At 37.6% G+C, this 21446-nt stretch overlaps 1 protein-coding gene across 4 annotated transcripts in view; it reads right to left on the reverse strand.

Moving 5' to 3' along the window:
• Positions 1 to 21446, reverse strand: part of C2CD6 (C2 calcium dependent domain containing 6) — a 96486-nt gene that overhangs the window by 3006 nt on the left and 72034 nt on the right. The window contains exons 18-21 of one of the 4 annotated variants that reach the window (XM_084778651.1): positions 14560 to 14622; positions 11604 to 11678; positions 4652 to 9991; positions 86 to 733 (exon numbers count right to left, since the gene is read on the reverse strand). In XM_084778651.1, the coding sequence (XP_084634777.1) occupies positions 398 to 733; positions 4652 to 9991; positions 11604 to 11678; positions 14560 to 14622 (5814 nt within the window). In that variant the 3' untranslated portion in view covers positions 86 to 397. Of the gene's footprint in view, positions 1 to 85; positions 734 to 4651; positions 9992 to 11603; positions 11679 to 14559; positions 14623 to 21446 lie in introns of those variants that run through there. The other 3 variants (XM_084778648.1, XM_084778649.1, XM_084778650.1) reach the window with 3 other exon arrangements.

Here is a 21446-nt window from a genome sequence, read left to right on the forward strand (position 1 = left end):
CCATGGAAGAAGACTGCTGAATCTAGAAATGTAGCAGCTAAGTAAAGATTACTTGCTCAGCACAGACAGCTACAGATGGACAACTGGCAAACTAGGTGGGTAGGGATAACCAAGTGACCTAAATGCTAGGAAGTTAGACTAGTTCACCCCAGAAGAGGAAAAAGGGGGTGCAGAACTTTGCTAATGGATACCAACTGAATATACATTTTTTAGTCTGTTCTGGATGGGTTAAAACAAAAACACGTTTACATAGAATGTGTTTATTTTTCATTTTAATTATAACAAAATGGTCTAACAAGATGAAATTTAGTTGCTGACTTCTGTCATATACACAAGTATAGATCTCCGAACCATTTTGTTAATGGAGAAATTATATTCTGACTGGTGGCCTCACGTATCATTGTGCAGCGTGTAGCATCTGCATAATATCACAAATGAGTGAATGTTTTTCAATATCCTCTTTTAATTTTCTTTTGGAGCGCATTTTACGTATCTCATACTCTGGGGTGGCATGTATGTGAACTAAGCCCGCTGAAACCATGTGAGGACTTGCAAATTTCCTGGTGGCACATTCTCTTCGTTTGTTAGGCTCTGGAGCAGTGTATGGTCGTGCACAGTGTTTTGCCTGGTTATGAGGATCATCTGGACTCTTGCCTAAAAGTCTTGCTCTTGATTTTGACTTTTTAGGACATTTAACTGAGGGTACGCGTTCTTCAAATCTATCGAAACAATCCTAAATATTGAAACAAAACGTCAAATTGGTAAGTTAGGCTTCTTAAAAACACATTGTAACGCTGTAAGGACTAATGTTTGTAATATCAACAGTCAAGAAATTAATGCCCTAATGTTTCATAGGTAGTCCCAGGGCATGCTATGTTCATAGCTGCTGTTTTCCACAAGATACTCCCTTAGAAATCATGGTTTTTGTAACAAAACAAAACAAAAACCAAAAGCAACAACAAAACAAAACAAAACCCACAAGAACAAAACAACCTTACCTTTTTAGAGGACTTGCTGCTTCAGAAGGGTGAAAGATATGAACATGAAACCCAGACACACTTAAAGTTACCCTCTGTGGTCAGACCCAGGCAGAGCTAGCTGGACAGCCTGGCCAAGAGTTCCTTGCTCCTAAATACCTTTCTCACAACCTCAGATTTAAATGATCCACTTTGATATTTCACTTTTATATCATCTAAACTTTTATCGATTAATCTCAACAAGTTAATTAATAACCATCTTTGTGTATATATATGTATATGTATATATATACATACACACACATATATATATCATACAGCATAACATCCAATAATATGATTGTAATATTTGCTTGTATGAGACTGAATCTCAGTAGACTAAGCTGGCCTCTTACACTCAGTCTTCCTATCTCAGTCTCCTGATTGCTATGGCTCTCAGTGTACATCACCTCACCCAGCTTGATTATTATAATATTTACATTAAAAATAACTTGCCAAGTGTAGTCCTATCACTCAAAGGGTAGGGGAAGGAGAATTACTATTAGTTCAAGAACAGTTCTCCTGTTTACATATTTTATGTCTATTTTAAAATAAGAATATGAAGATCTATATGTACCCCTAAAAGGGTATGGCACTATTAGCCATACAGTGGTTAAGCTAGTTTATTCACAACTATTTGAGGAGGGGGAGTGTGATAGCCACCCACAGGAAGGACTGCTTTGATGAGAGAGAAGGTAGGAGTGGACTGGTTGAATTGTAGGGTCACAAAGGTTAGGTAGGCCTAGTAAGAATTTGGACAACCAGAGAGATTTCTACAAAATAAAGTTTGCTTTGAGAGTCTGAAAACCAGTCCTACCTACTTGACTTTTTGCCTGGGTGTGGAGATGACAGGAAGACACTCTTCCTCATTTATTTATTTATTTATTTTTGAGGTGGGTGGAGGGGATCTTACATTCTAGCCCACACTAGTCTGCAACCCACCGGCTTGGAGCTCACTGTGTAGCCTAGGCTGGCGTAAAACTTGAGATCATCTGGTCTTTGGTGTCCATCGCGTAAGCTACCCTGCCTAGTGATTCTTCTTCCTCTAGTGTAGGTGGAGCGAGCCCAGTCTCATTCTAAAGAGAATTTCTGCTGCATTAATAATTATTAACAACTTTAGCTCCACAGCTGATAGCCAGGGTATCAGTGGAAAGACATGAGAGCCATTGCACTGGGTCAAAAGAAGTGCCTCCCGCTCCTAGATTTAAAAAAAACACCTGCTGCTTCAAAAGGAGGGGGGAAAAGGAAGCTGAAACCTAATCAAATGTAAGGCGTGGTCCTCTGGGGGTCAGGCCCCAAACACAACTTTTATCTATTCTGATTGACTCATTTTAGAAATTCTTAGATTTCAGAAAATAAAAGGACATCTTTGTGATCATTTGACAAAAGCTGTGGGAAAGATTAAGCTTTGTCACAGGTGGAAGCAGTCTTGGCGGGCTTTACCCTTGGGGCACACCATGAATACCTTGTGAGAGACTGTTTAGAGCCTTCCTGGGCTTGGAATTCAGGAAGCCTACCTAGGAACCCCACCGTGGCTATTGTTTTCCTAATTGACCCTCGAAGGGAGAAGGGACCGCCCTTTACATATGACTGAATTGGTGAGGAAAAAAGAAGAAGTAGAAAGAGAGAAGGAGAGCGCGCGGAGAGGAGCGAGCGGCCGGACCAGCACTCTGGACGGAGAAACACCTAAGGACCCGTCCAGTGGAACGGATACCGGAGGTTCACTCTTCTGTCCCTTTAACCTTTTTTTCCTTCTTGTGTGTGTTAGTTGGGTTGTATAATAAAGTTTAATTGTTAATAAACAGAGCCAACAAAAAGCCCCTGTTCTATTCAATTCTCCGTTGTCCATCAGAGATAAAGGTTTGGGGACACTTAGTCCTCACATAGGGAAGTAACTATAAACTACCCTTCCTTGCTCTTACACAAAGGGTTGTGAATGCTGGGAGGAGCCCAGTTGGTAAATGTGCTTGCCTTGCAAGCATTAGGAACTGAGTTCAATCTCCAGAATCCACATAAACAAACAAACACACAAACAACCCAAGCATTAGCGCTTGGAATCCCAGGCGTGGGATGGGGAGATCAGAGGATTCCTGGAGCTTGCTAGCCAGCCAGCCAACAAACCCTAATTGTCAAATTCCATACCAATGAGAAACGGATAGCAGGGAGGAGCAACAGTCAGGGTTGACCTCTGGCCTCTTAAATATGTACATAAGCACCTGCCTAGACACATACACACATACATATATGCACATACAGGCATACATACACAGAGGGTTATGAGATCATATATGCATTGACATGAACACAAGTTCTTCATTTGGAAAAAATATCTGAAGGAACTGGATAGTTCTTTAGAAACTCAAACTGAATGTTTTTCTTTTCTTAATATGTGCATGCCTGTGTACATGTACACACACACTCTAGCTCAATTTAAAAAATACTGTATTTAGAAAAATCTAAAATTAATAGTATAAATTCTTAAGCTGGTCATGGTGGCGCAGCCTTTAATCCCAGCACTTGGGAGGCAGAGGCAGGTGGTCTACAAAGCAAGTCCAGGGCTACACAGAGAGACCCTGTCTCAAAAAACAAACAAACAAAAGTATAAATCCTTATCCTGTCACTACAAAAATGTTAGGATACTTATATTACATTTAATATAGAGCTGTTTGCCCTGCCACTATAAAGGTAATAGTTTGCTTTACTGTATAAAACAATCTCAAAGTAACTATTTCTGAATTAGATTTATGCACATCAAGTTACTGATTTAAAATCAATTTTAGATCTTAATAGTTTTCTAAATTATGAGTCATGTTCAGGGTACAAATTAATGGAGAAGAGCCAAAAGAAAAGCCTTCATTTCTAGATTTTCTTGCTTTAGAATGAACACATAGAGCCTAGTAAGCAGCTTAACATCCTAATCATGGCACAGGAATTGGAAGGGTTGGGACAGTAGAGGAGGAATATGAGAAGGGTAATTAACACTAAAGCCCTTTCTCAAAAATAAAGCCATATGGAAACCTATCTTAGGTGTGTGTGTGTGTGTGTGTGTGTGTGTGTGTGTGTGTGTGTGTGTGTTACAGTTTCCTACCAGAATAAGTAAAATCTGCATATTTATTTGTTGAAAGAGATAATCTAGCTATCTGGAAAAGCCCTGTAAATAGTTTTATCTCTGGCAGAAGAAAATCTCACATTTCCATGGTGTCTAGCCACCACTCATGGCTGTGCAGGCTATACTGCACAGAGTCCTAGGCTAATTTCAGTCAGGGTGGTCAGCCAGGTAGGCTTCCAAAGAGAAGGGCTGTGTGCCTAGGCTTCAGACTTGTCAGCCTAGAGGGCTTTCCTAGAGAAAAAAATCCTTTCTTAAGTCATGTCCCAACAAGGTGCCCTTTTCCTACTTCATAAAAGGCACTCTTGTTTTGTAATTGTATTTTGAATCAATTGGGATTATTTAAATTTCACAAGATATTTTTAAAATGTGGAGGTCTATATACCTTGGGACTATTAAAGTTATACACACACACACACACACACACACACACACCACCCTGCATTCAGAATGCATACATATTTGAAGGCAAATTATTTACAAAACTTTGCCAGCTACAGAAGAAAATATATAGAAAAAGCAATATTACATGGACAGTTCTCCTGGCAGTCCAGTGAAGTAAAGTCCTTGGCACAGACTTCCGAAGATGAGGTCTTGTAGTGGGCAGTGTGGCTGGTAGAATTCTAACTATCTTGTGAAATGGCCTTTTTGGTTTGGTGGGGTGGTCTCTTTCTTTTCTTTTGGATTTCATGTTTTCTCTCTTCAATACTTCCGGGAAGAAGAATGGCCTTGGATTTCTCTCGTTGTCTTTATATTTAAATGACCGTGAGTCAGAGATTTTGGTACATTTTTCATTGCAAGCTTCATATGGGTTTCTATAAAGAGTTTCCATTTCGTTTTTGAATTGTGCAAATGTAACCAAGTGTTTTTTATTGTTATTATTATTTCCTTTCAGTTTCTGGCAATACTGGTCTAATTTTGATTGTTCACCATTCTCGGGGTTAACGTGAGTAACCCAGGTAGGAAAGGAGAGCCTGTTACCGTTTTCATTTTCTCTTGGTACTTTGCAAGCAGGGAGCTTAGGATACGGTGAAAATCCTGTATCAGGTTTTTCCAGAATACTCAATTTATAAATGTTATGGTTCTCCCTTTTGTCAAGTGTCTTCACTTTCAGTGTCTTTTCAAAGTAAGTTTTTGATTGAATTGTTTTTGATCCGCCATCCCAAATGTATGGATCTTGAATCTCCGTTCTATAAACAGAATTTTCTGCTTGAGGAAGTTGTGTGAAATAATGTTCTTTTTTGTGTTTCTTAAGCGCTACGTCTGCAGGTCTTTCTGGTGACTTACTTGTTGGATTTGCCTGGATATTTTTGTTGGGAGAAGGTTGTACTTTTACAAAACTGAGTGGTTTACTTTCCCTGTTATAAATATTTTTCTGTTCCCAAATTGTTGATTGATTTTCTTTTGAATTGTGTGAGAAACAACTTCCCTTTTCTTTCCTTCTGGTCACTTCTATTTCTCCACACATATCTTCAAGACATATTTGTAAAGTGGTATTTTGATCAATTTTTGAATATTTCTTTTGCTCTTCTGAGTTCTCCTTCATAAAATAACTTTCATCTCTAAAAGGTAGATCTGTTTTTATGAACTTTAATGGTGTGGAGAGTGGATGCAGTGGGCTAGCTTTCTGGCTGATCTCCTTTAGTTGTCTTTCTGTCACTAATCCTGATTTATAAAGTTTTTCTAAAAAGAGGGCATGAAGGTATTTGCTCAAGTCACCTTTTATACTTGTTAATTCATTTTCTGATAAAGTGTTAAGGTAATTTTGTAGAGAATTGCTGAAAGGGTAATTCGTATTTATTTTACCCTCTGAACCAAAACTCTCACCTTCAGTGTCATGGCCCAGCCCATGGAGAAGCCTCAGGGTGCACTCACTTCCCATAGAGGACACGCTGGGATGCGGAGTCATAGCATCATTCTCATTAAATAAGTTGCTCACTGGTAGATTCTTCAGGAAGTAATTCTGGAGAATTTCACTTAGAAAAGATCTAAGCTTTGCTTCTAAGTGTTTGTCTATGAAACAGTGGTTAAAATTACTTACAAAAGACATGATTTTTTCTACAGTTTCTGAGTATTTCTCCTTAAAAGAACTTTGTCCTTTTTCCTCTTGTTCCTCATTAATCTGATAGAGATTTTGGTGTATTTTTGGTAAGTCCTCCTTGGTGATGTGGCCTGATTCGGAAAGTCTTTCTACAAGGTAATGTTGAATATGTTTACTTAACTCAGACTTCAGATTTTTTACTTCTAACTCTGAGAGCTTCTCTAGAAACACACTCAGCTTTGGATTCAAAGTGGGCTTCCTGTCTGCTTCGTCAGGAGTCTCTTGAAGATTCTCTAAGTGCTCTGCTGAATCATGTGAAAAAGAAAGCTGACTTGGTCCTTCTAACTCTGTGTCTGATTTTCCATTGGACTGACTATATTTGAGGAAAACTTTGAAAATATTTTTTAGGAAGGCTTTTAACATTACTGTGTTTGTGACTTTAACTTTACTCAGTGAGCTGCTTAAACTGTCAAAAGCGGACCTTAGCTCCATCTCCTCTGCATCAAACCTCTGGTAGTCAGTTGGTGAGTCTAGCTTTCCATCTGGTGTTGGATATTTTGATGTACTTTGGCAGCCTTCTGTGTATTCAACTCCACTCCAAGAAGCGTCTTGGGGACTGCTGTTAGGTGTATTCTGTCTGGAAGGAGCTTTGCTTTGGCTGTTGACATCAAAGAGGTGCTCTGTAGAAGTCTGCAGCTCCTCCTTAGGAGAGGCTTTCTGTGTGTCCAGCAGAGGGCGCTGCTGTACTTTATCTAGGTCTACCATATTGATTATCCCAGATTCTACAAAAGTGTTTGCTGAAAACAACTGTATTATTTGGCTTATTACAGATTTGGACTGTGACAAATAAACTCTATTGTATTTTTCTTCATAGTTAACAATGTGTGAAGATTCCCTGCTCTCCCAAGGTGTAAGCATCTGATCCTGTAAGACCATCTGTGCCTCACTCAGGGTCTTTGGTATTATCCCCAGCTGTGAGAATATGGGTGCAGTGAATATTTGCTTGATAATGTAGTCATATATTCCACCGTTTAAATCCTGTTCAGAGCCAGATGCTTCACTTGCTAAATGTTTTTTTTTTAAACTACTTTTTCTGTGCATTGGGAACTTTGTTTCAGCAGCCTCCGAGAGTTTGTCAGAAGCATAATCTGCATCTGACGCTTTTCCTGGTTCATCTTCTAGAAGTAAATCCTGAGCACTTCTAATTACAGGACTTAGAAGAGTCTGTGAATTTAGAATGTCTCTTGATGATAGGCGGCTGTGTATATCTTGGACTTTTTCAAATACTCTGTCATCTGTACCATCTGATGGCCTGGTGTACATGCTTGGAGGAGAGCAGCTTCCCTGTGTCACCCTGGCATTTGTAAAGACTTCTGATTTAGAAAGTAACTCGTGTGAAAGATCTTGCAGATTTTTACTTAAAATTGATCTGAGTACTAGTGACTGTTTTAAATTTTCAGTATCAGAGGTAAAACTTACTGAGCTTGAAGAACAATACAAGCTTAAACTTCCAGTCACTGACGATTCTCTTTGGAAAGTTGGTAAAGGTACGTTTGGGAGCTGCTCGTCTATATCTGTATATAGACTCTGTCTGTTTAAAGAGTCTACTGTGAGGATAGGGGGATCCAGTGCTAACTTATTCATAGTAACTTGAGATTCTGCTGTGTTGGTAGTAGCATCTGAATAGACAGTAGTTTTACCACTTATCAGTTTATCTTTACTATCTAAAGATGTTGAAATGATACTAGGGTCTTGTGACAGCCTATTAGGCTCTGAAGACTTTGTTGAAATGATACTAGGGTCATGTGACAGTCTATTAGGCTCTGAAGACTTTCTTGAAATGATACTAGGGTCATGTGACAGTCTATTAGGCTCTGAAGACTTTCTTGAAATGATACTAGGGTCATGTGACAGCCTATTAGGATCTGAAGACTTTGTTGAAATAATACTAGGGTCATGTGACAGCCTATGAGGATCTGAAGACTTTCTTGAAATGATACTAGGATCATGTGACAGCCTATTAGGATCTGAAGACTTTCTTGAAGTGATACTAGGGTCATGTGACAGTCTATTAGGCTCTGAAGACTTTCTTGAAATGATACTAGGGTCATGTGACAGCCTATGAGGATCTGAAGACTTTGTTGAAATGATACTAGGGTCATGTGACAGCCTATTAGGATCTGAAGACTTTCTTGAAGTGATACTAGGGTCAAGTGACAGTCTATTAGGCTCTGAAGACTTTCTTGAAATGATACTAGGGTCATGTGACAGCCTAATAGGATCTGAAGACTTTGTTGAAATGATACTAGGATCATGTGACAGCCTATTAGGATCTGAAGACTTTGTTGAAATGATACTAGGATCATGTGACAGCCTATTAGGATCTGAAGACTTTCTTGAAATGATACTAGGGTCTTGTGACAGCCTATTAGGATCTGAAGACTTTGTTGAAATGATACTAGGGTCATGTGACAGTCTATTAGTCTCTGAAGACTTTCTTGAAATGATACTAGGGTCATGTGACAGCCTATTAGTCTCTGAAGACTTTCTTGAAATGATACTAGGGTCATGTGACAGCCTATTAGGATCTGAAGACTTTGTTGAAATGATACTAGGGTCATGTGACAGCCTATTAGGATCTGAAAGCTGTGTTGCATTGCTACTAGGATCTTGGGACAACTTGTTGATACTAGAGTTGCTGTATAACTTAGTGTCTGAAGGCTTTGCTGTGTTGAAGCTATGGTCACTGTATAACTTAGTGTCTGAAGGCTTTGCTGTGTTGAAGCTATGGTCACTGTATAACTTAGTGTCTGAAGGCTTTGCTGTGTTGAAGCTATGGTCACTGTATAACTTAGTGTCTGAAGGCTTTGCTGTGTTGAAGCTATGGTCACTGTATAACTTAGTGTCTGAAGGCTTTGCTGTGTTGAAGCTATGGTCACTGTATAACTTAGTGTCTGAAGGCTTTGTTGTGTTGAAGCTATGGTCACTGTATAACTTAGTGTCTGAAGGCTTTGCTGTGTTGAAGCTATGGTCACTGTATAACTTAGTGTCTGAAGGCTTTGCTGTGTTGAAGCTATGGTCACTGTATAACTTAGTGTCTAAAGGCTTTGCTGTGTTGAAGCTATGGTCACTGTATAACTTAGTGTCTGAAGGCTTTGTTGTGTTGAAGCTATGGTCACTGTATAACTTAGTGTCTGAAGGCTTTGCTGTGTTGAAGCTATGGTCACTGTATAACTTAGTGTCTGAAGGCTTTGCTGTCCTGGAACTCGGGTCACTGGACAGCCTCCTATCTGAATGCTGTATTGTACTGGAACTGGAATCACTGGACAGCTTAGAAGCTGGAGGTTTTGTTGTCCTGGAGCTCAGGTCACTGGACAGCCTCCTATCTGAAGGCTTTGTTATATTAAAACGAGAATCAGCTGACAGTTTATTATCAGAATCTGAAAGCTTTGTTAAGGTGACAACAGGATTATCACTTGCAAATATATTCTTTATACTTGAAGTGTTAGGTGTGTTGATGGTAGGATCATGTGACAACTTATTCTTCCTGTCTGAAATCATTACTGCGCTGGCAATAGGGTCAGAAGGCAGGCTAGTTTTCCTGTTTGCCGTCTGGATTGTGATAAGGTTAGACTCTTCAGCCCAGGGTATGTTAGACTCTGCAGATCTTAAATGCTCTGGGTAAGGAGGATCTTGATCTTCATGCTCTAAAACCTCTGTACTGAAAGCGCTTGAATATCTGCATGCATCTTGGTCTTTCTTCTTTTTGAATGACATTTTGCTGTTTATGTTCCTTAGAAAAGGATCAAGACCACCCTTGCTGGGTTTCTGAAATTGCAATATAAAAGAAAAAAAGAAATTCCTTAGCGCTTTAAAAAAAAGTATAATGATGTTTCTAGTCAGCTTTTGTAAAGCACGTTGTCAACTGACGCATCCTCCCACCTATTTGATAATGGGAGAAAAATCAACTTTATTTTAAACTGCTTTAAGTTTGAGTGAAAATTTTTAGTGAAAAAATTTAAATTCCTAATTCTAATACTATTTATTATCTGTTTGTTTTTTTGCTACATGGAATTTCTCTAGTGGGGCACTGGCATTGCTAGCTTTTAAAATTATGTTTCTTTCTCTTATTTATTTACCTACTTATTTTTGAGATGACATTTTCTTGCGTTGCCCTGGCAGGCCTCAAATTCCTGAGTTCAAGTGATCCATCTTCTTATCTTATGCACCCTGTCTACAGTGAAAATTTTTTAATTATTTATTTATTTTGAGACATGTATTCTCTGTGTAGCCTTGGCTGTCCTGGACTTGCTTTGTAGACCAGGCTGGCCTTGAACTCACAGGGATCCACCAGCCTCTGCCTCCCCAAGGGCTGGGATTACAGGTATGCTAAATTTAGTTGTATCTGCATAAACAGTAAGTGATAAAACGCAAGGTCAAAAATCTCATCTACTAAAAATATTTACCATTTAGTAGTAATTTCAGAAATTTAAAAAGTGCATACAAGTAGTAAATGTCCAGGACATTACTCTTTAAAGGAATCTTAGGGGCATCCTTAATCCACTCAATCCTTAATATGCCACAGTAGAATCTTGCTTTTTGAGTATACAGTATTATGACTCAGACACAGTTAAGAGAATAATGTAAAAATCTCTGGTTTACAGTGAAATTTCAGGATAATAGTCATACTAAACTGAGATTTATGTAGTCAATCACTGAAGTTATCTTTAAAATGAAACATGTCTCCATTAAAAATATATATATATTTAGTTGGGGTTTTTTTTTTTTGTTGTTGTTGTTGTTTGTATATGTTGCCCACAGAGGGTAGAAGAGAAACTAGCTCTCCTGGAGATGGCATTATGGATGGTTGGGAGGCACCAGATGAGGGTACCCCAAACCCAAACTCAGGTCTTCTGAGAGAGTAGCAAGGATTCTTCACTATTGAGCTGGAATGATAGCTCAGCTGTTAAAAGCTTTACTTTCTAAAGCTTTATGCATACAGCCTCTTATTTAGTCTCTGTGCAACTACTACATTGTCAAATTGGGAAAAAATGCAACATCTGAAATAATCAGCCTAATATTTCACTTCAACTCAATTCAAAGTGTATTTTAGTGGTTATAATGTATTATAATTTCTCTTCAGATGGTAAGAGATATTCGGGTAAAATATTAAGAATCTCCTGGGGTTCTGCTTGTTTTTGCTTTTCAGAAAACCATATTCCATGATTTCATTTTCAGATTGAAATTTGTTAGGTCAGATGTGCTTGGAAATATTTTTTAAAGGTAGCCAGGCATTTCTAATGAAATTATTGGGAAATTCATATAATATTTATGTATACACACACATATATACATACACATATACATGTATGTGTAATATTGGAGAAGCTTAGTAAGTAATAGAATATAATTAGTACCAGACTAGGATAACAGGACTTACCTGGTGTTTTGGTTTGAATTCTGTCGAGTCTGCTCTGAAAACTGGGGTTGTGTACTCCCTTTGTGCAAAAGCCACCTTGTAAAAGAGGAAGTTTTAATTTTAGACAATTTGTAATACAGAAATATTTTCCAAGATCATTTTACTCTCAGTAGTCCCTAAAGGGATAAAAGTTGCTTAAAGCTAACTAAGAATTGTGTCTCCTAATTACTTTGCTTTAGAGATTTTTCAGATATACAGTGACCTTCTTTATTTGGCTTGAAGTTTAATTGTCAGATATAGCTACTCTTATTTGCTTTTATATTCTATTTGTTTGGACTATTACTTTCAATCTCAATTATTTTACTTTCTATCTGTGTATGTCTTTGCCACTGAGGTGAGTTTTCTGGAAGATAGCAAACCACTTAGTCTGCATATTTTAATTAGAGTTAAGGCAATTTACCCCTAGGTTTGCTGTTAAAATGTGTGCACTAACTCCGGAGCTGGGGTGATGGGTGTTTGCAAGGCACCTGACTTGTTAAATAAGTCCTTGGATTCAAACTGGCTCATGATGGCACAAGTGCTCTTAAACACTAAGCGATCTTTCCAGCTCCCTTCAGATATTTCTTACTGACTTTTTGTGAATCTATTACTTTGTCATTCATTAACTTAATTATTTTCAAACATTAAGCAATAAGGAACTCTCCTAAGTTCTAACAGTGGGATAATGTTTTAGTATTAACTAACTTTAACATTATCTATATATGACTTTGAAGACAAAAATGAATTTTATGGTTCTTGCTTTCAAACAATATACTTCATTAAAAATGAGAAATGTTCCTTTAACTAGGAGTTCTAAGGGTTAAGCATGGCTCATTGCAGGGACCCCATGTAATCAGATCTCTATCCATGTCTTCCCATTTTGGCTCTTAAAGGCATTCTCTCTTTATTGGGTAGGAAATCAATCACCACTAGCTACTGATATAAAAGAATAAGGCTCTTAAACTTCTCTCTTCTTCTTTTTTTTGGTTGTGAGTCTAGCCTTAACAGATGAGCCATCTCTCCAGCCCTTTAAACATGCTTGTATAAATTATATGCCATCAGTTTGTCCTGGTGATAGCATAAAGAAAGGGTCAAAGATTGCTAACTCCATTAGAGACTGGGGTTTTAGTTGTTATTAGGCAAAACATATGTCAGCTACATGGACAATTTTTTTAAATAACATTGAGACATGATATTCTTTTGTTATACAGAAAAATACAGATTGTTTGAAAGATAAGCATGAGCTAGGGTCACAGCTTAGTTGGTAGAGCACTTACCTAGCATGTGTAATGCCCTGGGTTCAATCCCCAGCACCACACACAAGGAAAAAAACATAAAAGCACACAATAGAAAATCTAGAATATTGATGTCATCTTGGGAAAATACTGATGTCATCTTAGAAATATTTTCTAAACTATAAACTAACAGCCACAGAAGAAAAGCTACTAAATTTGACCATGCCAACATTTAAATTAAAAACCATAAACAATAAACAGCATAGATAACAAAGCATTGTATTTTAGAATATAAAAATATTTTCACAGGGGCTGGAGAGGTGGCTCAGTGATTAAGAGCACCAATTGCTCTTCCAGAGGACCTGGGTTCAATTCCCAGCACCCACATGGCAGCTCACAACTGTAACTCCAAGATCTGATATCCTCACACAGACATACATGCAGTCAAAATACCAATGTACATTTAAAAGATAAAAATAAATAAAATTAAAAACCATTTCACATGTAAGTAAATAAGCATATAACATTATTTACAAACGAGGACAATTATAAGCAATCAGATAATAGAAACACACAAAGACAACACCCATGTGAAAACTTCACTCTTACTAATAGTCAAAAATGAAATTTAAGTACTGGTAGAATATTATTTGTGTTCATCAAATGAAGAAGAACTAAAACGTGGAGTATAGTGGGTATTTTCCACCACTGAGTATACATGTGCCTTGGTACATCTGGTTTAAGGGAAATGTGGCAGTGCCTATTAACATTAAATATGCACGTATTCTCTGGTACAGCACTCCCACTTCCCGTCCTGCGCTCTACACTCATACAAGGGACAGAGGGTACTAACCATTCAACAAATGCCTATCAACTTCCAAGTCCATTGAAGTCCCTTGAAATAAGTTGTAGCATATGGCATAAATTACTCAGGTTTTAAGACCATAAAAATAGAAAACTGTGGATTTGAATCTAGGTATTTCTGCCAAGCTCCTTGTGAATACTTGTTCAAAACCTGCACAAGATTAGACCTATTGACATCTCTGAGTAGAGCCGAGCTGGAGGAAGGGTATAAGGGAGCCTTGACCCTGATAACACGTGCATGGCTGCAGTGTGGCCTCTTACCAGGGACACCATGGCAATTGTATCTTTAAAGCTATCAGAAGTTTCAAAAATTATTATTATTATTATTATTATTATTATTATTATTATTATTATTATTATTATGGTTTTTTTGAGACAGGGTTTCTCTGTGTAGTCTTGGCTTTGACAAGAAAAGACTGGCTTTGAATTCACCATGATCTGCCTGCCTACCTCTGCTTCCCTGAGTTCTGGAATTAAAAACATGTGCCACCACGCCCACCTGGTTTTCAAATTCTTAATTGTAAATAGTATACTAAAAGGAGTTTAGCAGCTATTTAAATGAGAGATCTACAGTTAATGGGGGTAGTTTTGAAATTTGGAGGGAATTGTTTTCCATGGAGAGAAGAGAACCCCTGGGATTCCATCTCTAGTGGTACCTTAGCACGAGATGTAATGCCAGCAAGAAAAGCGCTGGTGGCCATGGTTGGGTCCATTTCAATGCATTCCCCTAGCTTGACTTGAAGGAGCTGGTGGTGTCTTGTAGACAAGATTTGCGCCGGCATAGTTTCCCGTCGCTAGCGTTTTGCTGAAGACCCCTTCCAGCCAGTTATCATCCTTACCTTTCGGAGGCCACCGGTAAAGTCAGTAGAACGTCTTTCCCAAGATTTCTTTAACTGGATGGACTGTAGTTCAAGAAAGGTTTCAGAAGATCAAGTTACAATCTGTTTAAAACCATAGGTGGGACAACTGTGGCCCTGCAGGCCATGAAGAGACATTTAGCATCTTTTTCTACTTAAAAGGGACAACGAAGGGGAGGATGATATGTGTATATTTACTCATACTTATATTACATTTGTGATCAAAGCATAAGTCTACTGCCATTTAAAGACCATTTAAGTTAGAAGATAAAAGACTAAAGGGCTAGTAAGAATGACATAAGACCATCACTTTCTTGTTGACTTCTCTACCTGCTTTATTGTTGTTGGTTGGTTTTGAGTATGTGCAGATATTCAGATAATAAGAAGTTCTTGGGACTGCGGTCTTTCCTTTAAAATTGTAGAGTTCTTCTTTTCATACTGAACATACTTCATGTAATGCTTGTTTGTACCAGCCCATTCATATTACTTTATATTAATTAGATGAGAATTTGCAGCCATCATGAATCATTTGACAATACAAGACTTTATGGACTGAAACATATGCCTAAATAGTCATTCTTTGCTTTGAAAGTAAAATATATTATGCCTTCACTTTGAAGATGCTGAATATAAAACTCTTTTTTAAAAATATTGGGCCTGCCAACATCTGTGAAGCTGCACTCCTTCCTAAGGAGACGGGAAGTTAGTGGTCACTGGAGATGAGACATTTTCTTCAACAGTGTCGTGGTTGGTAAGGTGCTTATTCCCCTGTAAACAGCCTCACACTGGTTCCTGTAGGGAACTCACAGAGCCACCAAAAAATATTCACAGACATGAAAAATAGAAGAGGACTAGGAGGGAGGAGCAGGAGGTCAGCAAGAGGAGGGGGACCAGGGAGTGCGTATGATCAAAACACCTTATAGATGCGAATGGAAATATAAGGACATCAATCACTGTGTATACTTAGTATATACTATACATTTTTTATTCTACGTTTGTTTAGACTATCCTACACCACACCATGCCAATTTCTTCGTCATTACCAAATACTCTCTTGGTGAAGTAAGACATATTTCCATCCCTCCCGACCTTTCATGCATCCTGACTTTTGGGGAAGGCTTTAGGACCAGTTAATGGCAGTGTTGAAATGGAATTTAGTTGAGCCATGTTGTCAAGGTTTTAATTTATGAATGGCTCAAAAAAACATGAAGGTTATTGAAAGATGGCCACCTGGATAAGCTGGGCGTGGAAAGGGATGCGGTCAGTCCTTCCCAGTTCAGATTTGTACTCCAGGCGTTGGTCTCAAAATAGAGCATTTCTTTAACACACCGTCCACCTTGGTTCATAAAAACCTCCTCTTTCAACTTCAAATTACTCAAAGCGTATTTTTTCCATAGACTTCTGAGGATTTTGCAACTTGCTTGTGAAGTTTAGCTGTTTAGAAATTTGTTCTAGAATTCTGAAATGTCTTCAATTTATAAATCTGTTGCCCCGGTGATGGAGTCTTTCAAACTTCTAAATCTGAGGTATGTAATCTGTCTTATAAAGATCACTTGAATTTCTCTTGGTTTTATTTTAGTTTTATGTGAGTGTATAGATTTATCATCATTAAGAAAGACATTTAAGGTAAGTTTTCTTTTACCTAAAAAAAGCCTTTTAAAAAATCGTTTGAGCTAATGGTAGGTTCACATACAGTTACAAGAAGTAACAGAAAGGCTGTGTACCCTGAAATAGAGTCCCCCAGTAGTGGCATCAAACCCAACTACAGTATAATTTTACAATGAAGACATCACCATTATACTGATAAGATATAGAATGTCCCACAGGAAGTCTTTTCTGTACTCATATTTCCTTCCTGCCTCCGTATACAACCACTTAGCTGTTCTCATGTTATAATTGTATTATTTCAAGAATGTTATGAAGGTGGAATCATAGAAATAATAGCCTATTTTACTTAGTATAATTCCAGAAAAATCGAAGAAGTTATGGAGGCATAATTATTGTATACTGTGTAAAGATCAAATGCTGATTTCTGTGCCCTCCATATCTGGTTGAACTACTTGTTCTGAGAAGCCCCTGTCTCCGTGTTGTGTAAACACTCCTCACCAATTGTCCCCTGGTAGGCGCTAAAGCTGCTTAGCAGCCAGTCACTGAGCAGGGAAGAGAGTTGGGCTGAACTACTTGCCAGCCAGGGAAGAAGAGACAGGGAGTATGGGACTCAGCCGCGGGCAGAGGTCCGGAAGAGATCGGAGAGAGCAGAAGAGACAAAAAGGAAGCCAGACTAGTTTAGAAGGTTGCTACAGATTTATATTGCTCCATTGTTGTTCCTGTAAAGTGTATTAAATACATAACTTAGTCCAGTCTCAATTATTTGGGTGCTGACTGGGTTTAGAGAGAAACTGCAAAACACACACACACACACACACTTTTAAAACTAACACTAGCATTTTGGCATACCAAGTGTGTCAAGAACTTACATAGAATCTAAACTTAGATCATTTTCTTAGTTCTGTTCCTTAAAGAGGAACAAAACAAAACAAAAACAAATAACAGTGACTTAGCATCTGCAGTTTCTCAGTCAACAGCCCACGGCTCCTTGATTAGGCCCTCCCTCCTCCCCACCCCACCCACCATGGTCGGCAAGACCCACAGTCTGCTGCAGAAAAACAAACAAAACAAAACAAAACCAGGCAAAGCAGAGGGAGTTCTTTTAAGAGACCCCTGCTGAGAAAATAAACAAACAGAAAACAAAGAACCACAACTGGCTCTTTAACACAAGCAAGCTTCCCAAAGCCAGACATGCCAGAGAGCAAAACTTCTGATATTTTAAATGCTAAAAAGCAAAAGAGACTGGAGGTGAAATTTCACAGATAGATAGATGGTATGAGAGGCATAGTAACACAGAATGTCTGGATTCTATAAAATGTTCTTTTAAATGATGAAAAGACAGAAGTGGCACAAGAGAAATAAAAGCATGTAAAAAAATAAAGTCTCTAAAGGAGAGAAAAAGAGTAGATAAAAATGTTTTCAAAGATAAATAGATGCTAAAAAAGATACATAAATAAACAAACAACATTACAGTATAAAAAAATAGCAGAGTTAAATGATAAAAGTCTCCACAGAAAGACTTAGAATTAAAAAAGGAATATTTTCCATATTAAAGATGGAAAACACTTTAAAAGAGGGCATTTGACCCCATATAATTTTGTTTTGATTGTTAACATACAAATTATAATAAGTGTACTTCTATGTATCCCTTTTTAAGAAACATCAAACTAAAACAGATTTAGAAGAAAATAGAGAAATTTATAATTAAAAATGAGGACGAAAAGGAGAAATAGGAGAAATGGAGACAAACATTAGATGAAAAATTTGTAACCAAAAATGAGAATACTAAAATAATAGAAATATGGAAACAAGCAGAAGAAAAATTAGAAAAGTTTGTAACCAAAAATGAGGAAGAAACTAAGATAGAGACAGAGGAAATCAGCCACAGGTTGCTAGAAAACCAACTTTAGCTTATCCTGTTAGTGTGCAACAAATGCTAGCAGATGCTGGACATTCCCAACGTTATAAAGAATCTAAATGACATCTTATTAAAAGCCTAGATTTAAAAAATTATAACAGTACAACTTTAGCAAAGCTCAAACTGCCAGATGTTTTAATTGTGGTAAGCAAGGTCATTTCAAAAGGGATTGTAGATAAGATGTTCCTAGAAACAATGGTTTTTCTAGAGATAATCCAAAAAGAAGGGCCTGCTTTCTGGAATATGTGGAATATATTCCTAGTTTCTGGAATGTGCAGAAGGTGTGGCAAAGGCTGACATTGGACTAATGAATGAAGATCAACAAGGGACAAATGAGGTAACCCCTTGTCAAGAAGTTCCAAAAAGCCCTGATACCAAATTCAAATCAGCCATCTCAGGTCAACAGGAGAAAAACTCATCCAGAGAACAATTAAACAACACTGCTCTGAATATTGACCTTAATGACCCAAATTACCAAAGCCAGAGCAGTTTCAATAGATAGAGCAGAAAACTCAGGAAAGACAAATACAAAATAAAACCAAGTATTTTGGGAGACTGCTATAAAATAAAAGAGTCCAAAGTTAAAATTACAAGCAGATGAGAAAAAAAGATGTAATGGATACAGGAGCCAATGTAATAATGTCATAAAACTCCTGGAATCCAACTTGGCAACGCCAAAGGGTATCTATGCAGCACCTAAGAGATGGGGCATTGTCTTGGGTAAAACAAAGTAAATGCATAGGGCCAAAAGATAAAACAGAAAAATTAAGGCCTGAATATAGACAGTCATATATATTATACTTTAATCAAGACAGGTAACATAAATTACCGAATCCTCCACGTGAGAACAGCTCTGAGACTAAATGGGATGTGAAGATGTCTCCAGCCACAACTTGAGCTATGCATGGCCAATAAACCATTGGCTATAAAATTATCATGGCATGACTTATTATGCCATGCTTTTAAATGGCATAGATAAAAATTTAAATTACAGTCCAAACTAACTGATAAGGAAAAACAAATGCCTTATCTGTTTGAACAAAGAACAGAGAATCATCTTTAACTGAACTGTGTTCATTGCACATTCCATACATATAATAATGCAGAAATGTATAATATCTTTGAAAGTTTATATGTTTGCCGAACAAGAGGACCAGGCACCAAAAAAGACAAGTATCCCAGGTGATCCTACCTCAACAGAAGGCTTCAATAACTGTTTCCTCAAAAATCTGCATCTGAGACAATTTCAATACAGCTAGCTAGATCATCCAGCCTCACAGACTATTCCAGTAAGGACTTCCAATTAAGGCCTAAACTTTTCTCAGCGTGCAGAGACTAGACAGCAAATGTTACATCTAGCTTTCTTAAGACTGAACAATATGCCAAATTTCTTGGTCCCCCAAGAGGAAAACAACACCGCAAATCAGCAGGAAGCAATTTTAAGAGAACTATACCCCATTCCCAAGAGCTGGGGTGGATGGTTTTTGTTTGTTCTATAGCTGCTGGATATTTTTATAATTTTAAGGTGGTTGGTTATAGAAATGATAAGTAAAAGGGTAGATTATTGAATCTACTTTTAGACCAAGGAACATAAATAAGCCAAAATCTTATGCTGGTATAGATCTTTATGTATTAATACAGATTTAAAATTATATTTTGATGTAGCATACTAAGGTATTTGTAATTATTAAAAATGCAATGTTCTAGTCCTTTTGAAAGTTGCAATTACAAACTTCTTATAATTAAGAAGTGCAAATTAGCAATCAGACATTCAAACTCTTGGCCATGTTAGATACTAGTTTTAGTTAATTACAAAAATATGAACAGATAACAAATAGCTAAAAACAAACAATTCAGATATACCATAGATAGATAGATGGTCTTCAAAAACCTCAGAGATCTACAGAATATGGTATTTATAGATATTTTACTAATTTAAGGCTTTTTTGACAACGAGGCAGGTCTGCTCCTGGCAGAACCCCCATTCCACTTAAAAGAGCATCAAAGAATCTGAATATGGAGTTTGCTTCATTTGTGGCAAGGAAGCCACTAGAGAAAAAATGTCCTTGCTTCTACTACAGACAGAATACTGTCTAAACTGGACAAATTAGATGCAGGAAAGTCAACTGCTGAGCTTTTCAAGGACAAGGTAGGCAAGTCCTTCATAATTCCTGCTTCAAAGAAAAGTCTGTCAGATATTCTGAGCCAGGAAGCTGAAGATGATCATCCAATGTTAGAGAAACTTGGGTGCACTATTCCAGCAGCCAACTATGTCTGTCATTTCTATAGTTCTAGAAGTTGCTTTCCCACACTTCCTACATATTCAGGTAATATTTATTCCTTCATAAGTCTCTAGTGGGGTTGAAGACTAGATAGTTAACAGTCTCCCAACTAAAGTGTTTCAGATGGTAGACGACATTGATTTAAGTACAGAACTTTAAAGTCACCAAGGTAGGATAGATAATAGAATACTTTATCCAAGGGTGCCAAATACATAAATGTAAATCCTAATAATTTTCATAGTTGTTTATTGCATGTAGTTTATTATGGTAAGAAAAATAGCCTTTTATTTGACTAAAAGGGGGAGCTGTAGGTGTAATGCTATTATTGCATACTGTGTAAAGATTCAAATGCTGGGTTCTGTGCCCTGCATATCTGGTTGCAGTCCTTGTTCTGAGAAGCTCCTGTCTCAGTGTTGTGTAAACACTGCTCCCCAATTGTCCCTTGATATATCAATAAAGCATCTTAACAGCCAATTACCAAGGAGGACAGGGAACAGGGCTGAACTTTCTGCCAGCCTGGGGAGAAGAAAAGACAGAGAGGAAGTGGAGATTCAGCCATGAGCAAAGGTCCAGGAGACATCAGGAGAGAAAGCAGAAGAGACAAAGAGAAGTCCAGATTAGCTTAGAGTGTTAATAATATAGAGTTATATTGCTCAGTTGTTGTATCTGTAAAGCATATCAAATAAATAACTTAGTCCAGTCTAGATTATTTGGATGTTATCCAGGTTAAGAGAGAAACTATGACACATACACATTTATAAAAGTAAACAATAACAGAATTACTTTATGTGTCAATAATTTGCTCCCTTTCACTGCTGATTCTTCCTTGATGGCTTATCTATCAGTTGGTGGAGATGACTCGTTTTAATTTCTGTGCTGTGGCTGGCATTATGGTTGTTAACTACACCTTTTGCTCAGTAACTAACCATGTACACAGCAGTGGTCTCAAGATTATATATCCCAGCAATGCCATTGTCTTTATAAGTATACTCTATAGGTGTAGGCTCAATTTTCTTAACAATTATATTTTATTATGAACTTTTCAAATGAGTGTACCTCCC

Source organism: Acomys minous (assembly GCF_964271855.1).
Source record: "Acomys minous genome assembly, chromosome: 4".
NCBI classification, from domain to species: Eukaryota; Metazoa; Chordata; class Mammalia; order Rodentia; family Muridae; genus Acomys; species Acomys minous.